This window comes from Pygoscelis adeliae, unplaced genomic scaffold, assembly GCF_000699105.1.
Source record: "Pygoscelis adeliae isolate BGI_AS28 unplaced genomic scaffold, ASM69910v1 Scaffold399, whole genome shotgun sequence".
Taxonomy (NCBI): Eukaryota; Metazoa; Chordata; class Aves; order Sphenisciformes; family Spheniscidae; genus Pygoscelis; species Pygoscelis adeliae.
In genome coordinates, this window is record NW_008825609.1 from 1788684 (window position 1) to 1794555 (window position 5872).

At 42.9% G+C, this 5872-nt stretch overlaps 1 protein-coding gene across 1 annotated transcript in view; it reads left to right on the forward strand.

Annotated features, from left to right (window-relative positions):
• Positions 1-5872, forward strand: part of CBY1 (chibby homolog 1 (Drosophila)) — a 9767-nt gene that overhangs the window by 525 nt on the left and 3370 nt on the right. The window contains exon 3 of the mRNA XM_009332675.1: positions 716-800. Within this exon, the coding sequence (XP_009330950.1) occupies positions 716-800 (85 nt within the window). The remainder of the gene's footprint in view (positions 1-715; positions 801-5872) is intronic.

Below are 5872 nucleotides of genomic sequence, written 5' to 3' on the forward strand. Positions count from 1 at the left end.
AATCCTGCTTTACTGCTGTTGAACACATTGACACCATCCAGCTATTTATATGACAACTGTTGAGCTCTCAAGACCACCTTCTACCTGGTCCTAGTAGGTCTCGTATTTCCATCCCTTGCTAACCCAGGGAACAAGGCAAAATTAAGACAGGAAAACAAAACAGTTGGATCCCCCATTTACTGCACTACAGTACCTGGCCTTCACAGGTCTCATAGGAATGGATTCTAAATTTCCTGAGTGTCCCTGAATAGCTTTTACCCCAGGCTAGTTCAGGCCGTAGGTGAGCAGTCATCTGCATTCCTCAAAAGCCTGAAAAGCTCCCTTATCTGCATGTGAGCTTGCAGGAGGTACCCAGGACTGGAAGGGACTTTTTGGGCCACACAGCCCATTCTCGTGCTACTGCAGACACCACATCATCTAAAGCCCACGTTATTTCCGATTTTTGCCTTCGATAAAAGGCCATCCACAGGCATACCTTTCTAACACAAAGGATCAGTATAGAGTAAGACCTGTAGATCAAGGCATCCTGGGGAGAAAAATGACCACCCGGTTTGGATACAAACTCTTATTTAGATTAGCAGGGACTAGGGAGAACTGCTTACATCACCGTTCTTACTATTCTGCTCTCCCTTTGGTGACAGAGAATGTTCATCTTGAATTTCTCTGGTTCCAGCTGGGAATAGCCCCAGCTAGTGTAGCTTCTTGGGGTTGGTAGTGTGCCTAAGTGGAGAGAAAGAAGGAACGGTGAAAGAACACGGAAGAGAAAAGAATATTTAGCACCTTTCTCCCATCTTCATAGTGTGCTATACACACTAAGCTTCACATTTTCTCATGATGCAGTATCACTTGTTTGTACGGACATATTCATCTAAGGCATGAGATAAAATAAGCTTAGAAGGGGATTTAGAATGCAGGCCCCATTTGCTCTCCCTTATAAACAACACAGCAGCTCAGCCCAAAGGCCTAACATCTTGTCTCCAGCAGCTGCCAGCTGTGGAGGGTTACAACAGAGCATAAGAAACCGACCCATACCGAGATCCTTTCCCTGGTACAGCCTCCCTGCATCCGCTAATCGGGAATCTACAGACTAGAGGTTTAATATTCCATTATTTCCTGGAAAGGACATCTTAGGTGACCCACAGAAACAGATGGCTGTGAAAGTAGGAGACCAAGAGAAGAATGAAAAGACAGACACGGAACCAAGCAAGGAGTAGCCAGGTAATAGGAACAGAATGAAATGGAGCTTAAAGACGCTTTCACTGCTGTGTGGGCTGCATGTGTCCTCTGAACCTTCGGTCTCCCGGTCACCAAGGACAGCCTCGTGGCAAACTCCGTCAGGAAGCAACGGACTCTACCCAGAGCATGTGAGTGGCAGAACTACCTGTGTATTTGCTTAAACTCTTTAAGGTGAACAGTGTGGCCAGAATGGCGAACAATGATTGGAAAACCTCTTCAGAGGCCTGGGAACTTTGTATACAACATCATGGCTTCATATACACTTTTTCTGCTTCTTAGAGCAGAGGATACATGTTTTACACATTAGGACGTATAAGAAAGGCCCAAGTAAACAAACGTAAATGGTTGGAATGTATATGTGTGAATTCAGGGAAGGAGGGCAGAAACCGAGTTTGAAAGACAACGGGTAACTCAATTTGCAGCCTACAGCTTGCACAAGCCGCATTTCCAATGAGAGAGCAAAGCCACTCTCACCTATCATCCATTCTGAAATGGCATTGCAAAGCTGTGTCTTGGACTCATCAGTACCGAAACATGATCTTGAGAAAGTGGAACAGGAGCAGATATACAAGGCTTGACTCAGCAGTGAAGAGCAAAAACTGGGGTTTAAGGAAAGAAAAATGACAACTGTATATACTTTTTAGTTAAGATATCACAGACACACTGTTCTTTTGAATAACAAAGTCTACATTTCAGCCAAAGGAATGACGGCAGCTTTGGAGAGCCAGTAATTAAGGAAAGAAGTGCATGATTTGGCAAAACAAGGATGAAAACATTTCTCCTTCCCCCTTTCTTTAAAGGTCATGTTAGCAAAAGAGAACAATCAGACAGACTGTTAGTCCAGATATTTAGAACCTTTAGGAGACAATAAAAGCTTGCTGTGAAAAGTGAAAGAAAATTAAGAACCCGGGAATGAGTAAATAAGAGAGAAGGCAGAGGTGAATTAGGTGAAGGCACATTCCCTGGGTGAAAGCTAGAGGGCAGACGTGAGTGACTAGAAAGCAAAACCATGCGTTACCCCATTTTATCGTTTTACTTACATTATTAAGAGCTTTCCTGTCCAGAAGACAAAGCATGAACTTTCCTAGCTATCACTTGGTGATTCAGTGCAGGGATACCACCCATGACACCCCAGTATCCTCAAAAGTTACAGTACGACTGATGGTTGGATATTAGGATTCCTGCAAGAATCAATTAATAGATGCCTGCACAGCACTCTGAAAATCTCTATTTATAGGATAAGTATTAGTTTCGGATTACTCCTGTGGGGACGGGTTTCTCCATCTCATTTCACTGTCCTTGTGTTTTCTTTGCCTCGCTATAAGCACTTTAATGAGGGCCTCCTGGTGGTGGAATCTGCGACAGTCAGGCAGGAGGAAAGCAGAATTCTTTGCAAAGTGGTGAAACAGCTGTTCTTCTATCTCTTGAGTTGGCTATAATGAAAAGAAGAAACAAAGAGAGAAGAAGAGGCGTTTGCTTTGCCAATAAAATATCAGTGAGATATTTAATATCTAGGATAGTAAAAGAAGGGACATCATTAACTGCAGAGCACTGAGGCGACAGACATTATCTCACTGCTGAAGAAATTAATTGGGCATGGAATTAATTTCAATATGCCAAAAAAAGTTTTTTTTATAGGTTTTAAACTCAGTCGCATTTAGCCCAACAGTCAGTGTAGCAAGTTTCAAGCAGCAGTAATTACAATAAATATTCTCTTTGACATCAGAGTAAGCCTAGAGTAAGCCTAGTGATTTCACCAGTCAGTGGGGTTTCCCTGTAATTATTGATATAAAAGAGAACAATAATGATCCCACAATGTGTATGAAAAAAGGCAGGAGAAACACTATGGAGTTAAAAGCGGCTCTGAGACCATCTAAGTTATAGATTCTGTATCGCCTGTGAACCGAAAAAGCCAAAGAAGATGCTCCAAATTAGGCTACCAAGAACAGCTTGGGTCTATTCCAAAATTTCCACGTTGTCATGTGCTACAGCCCTATCTTTGTGCTGTCACTCTCTCACCTTCCACCAGCGTTCCCAAAGATGTCTTCATAAAAAGATAGGCAGTTTCCTTACATGATGACTGTGATACGCAGGTTCTTCACTGTTTAATGAGCTTTTGCAGGTCCTAAGTGATATCTCTAGTTATTGCACAGGGAGAGCGAGCATGCGCTAGGTGGTCGCTTCCCCACAAAGCGGCAGGCACAGAAGGATGCACAGCACTACATCATAATGCTTTTAACATCGCTTAAAATCATACGTCAAACTACCCGCTGGCAGGAGAACAATGCAACATATTGAGAGGCAATCCTAGAAGCAGCAATGGTTGACTCTTGTCTCAGTATCTACCTGATGAAAGTGGAGAAATAACCACCAAAAGCTACTGCCAGAAGAGTCTGGGAGGTTGGTGCAGCGAGGAAATTCCACAGCATTTTTCGAGGAACTGCACTCTGGGAAGAAATTAAATTTAGTAAAACCGTGCAAAGGAAGAAAGATTCCTGAAGCATACCTGATGTAAGTGGAGAAATAACCACCAAAAGCTAACCACCAAAGCCAGAAGAGCCTGGGAGGTTGGTGCAGCGAGGAAATTCGACAGCATTTTTCGAGGAAACGGAGTCTGGGAAGAAATTAAATTTAGTAAAACCGTGCAAAGGAAGAAAGATTCTTGAAGCAAATCACACCGAAAATCAGACACCGAACCTCTTTCTCTTGCTCTCAGAATTCTGGAGAAGCTTTCTGAACTCTCATTCACAAGCCCTACCAACTGTGAAACTACTCACGGATGCTAATACGTAGCATCCGTGCACGCAGCAGTCAGGCACACAGAAGTACGCGTTCACCTCACGTGCCAAGGTGGAAGGGATGGGCTGCCTGGCTTTTTCCGAGTCTCTGCCTCGGAGAAAGAGGCTGTCGGAGATTCTCTCTGTCAGAGAATCACTGTGAGACCCTGGATAGTTTAGTTTTACAATAATTATAACGTATTACTACAATACTCATCCCGCTTAGTGCAAGGAGAACTCAAGCACACAACTGTGCTGAAACATACAGGTTTCTTCTAGGAAGGTGAACGCTACTACCCCCGTGTAACTGGCAGGGCACGTCCTGGCCAGAGCTTCTTAACATCTGTTCCCCCCCCCCAATAACAAACCCCTGAATATTTATAAAGGAAACATATGTGCCTTTGTCTTTGAGCATCTCAGGGAGATGCTTCTCTCACCTGCAGCTCTTCAGGTCTGAGTATTTGTTTGGAAACTCAAAATTTTTCAGTGCATTTAATAACTAAAAAAAATGAAAGCAAGTGTTAAGAGCTCAGTTCCTCATTATCCTGTATGGTCTTTGACTGTTATAAGGACCTGGGTTAGCTACAGTTTTTTTCAGTTCAAAATTGTAATTCTACATTCTCGCAGCTTTTCTTCCAAGGTTCTTGCCCTCATTTAACTTCTGGCCTTTCTTCTTTTCATCCTCCTCATCCAATATATGCGGACACACACATATGGATGTTAAATGCTGATAGGAGCCACAACTACTTCACAAAGTCCTTGTTCATAACTGCAAGTTTTTGTTCTACTTTTAAGGGTGTTGCCCCCCTCATCCCCTGTAATCCCTTCTCTTATAAAAAAAATCACTAATTTCCAGTGCACAGACTCTAGTACAAGGGGTCAGAAGGCCACTGTTTTTATAGCATGCGTCCTGGAAGAATCAGATATTGCTTAACTGGACTACCAGAAGATACTGCAGCACCAGAGGTTTTTCATGTCTATAGTCACCAGATTGGTACTGTGGTATCTTTCCAATTCTCATTCCAAGTGAGCCATTTTCTGGTTCACTTCAGGCAGAGTGCCAATTAAGCACTCTCGAATGAAAGACTGTTAAAGAACTTTTTTGTGGAGTATTAATACATGTACAAACCAAATTAAAAGGTTGGCGATTCTCTTATTTTCTCCTTTCTTTCCTGGCACTTCTATTTATCTGCCCCCCCCCTTTTTCCCCTCCTTTTCTTTATTGTTCCCCTTTAACTAAAGTCAGCATCCTAATATCTCATTAATCTAAAATTCTCAGGGAGGCCTCGCAATGCCCTCAACAGCAGCTTTTCTAACAATGAAGCAAGTAATTTCAGATCACTAAGTTCTAACAGGTTGGAGAATTATTTTAAATTTTAAAAAAGGAGTGGTATTTTGCCTCTGCAATATAAAAAATATTGGTGGTATGTGCTACATACCCCTGCCGTTCATTCAAAATATTATCCAAACCAACTACCAAAGCCACCTCCCATGGAATACAAGCCAGCAAGTTACACAATGAAACTAAATTTATCCCATCAAGTGCTGAGAAGGGAGGAGGTTGTAACATGCACAGAAAATCAGGACACTGGGACCGCTTCAGAGGGCAGCTTATTAAAGAACTGCCTGCTCTTCTCTCTCCAACTTCTAACCCATCATTCCCCGAACTCGGGGAGTCCAGGGCCCCAGACCTTCTCCACTTCTTCTCCCGCGTTCCCAAATAAGGAGGGATTCTCTGCCTAATGGCGTTTCATCGTTGATCTGCAAAAACAATTTAAAAAAAGCCTTCCAAGCATTTCAAGCGTTTTAGGGAACACGTAAGGAATCAGCGGGCAGAACATCACAAGCTGGAAGAGCTG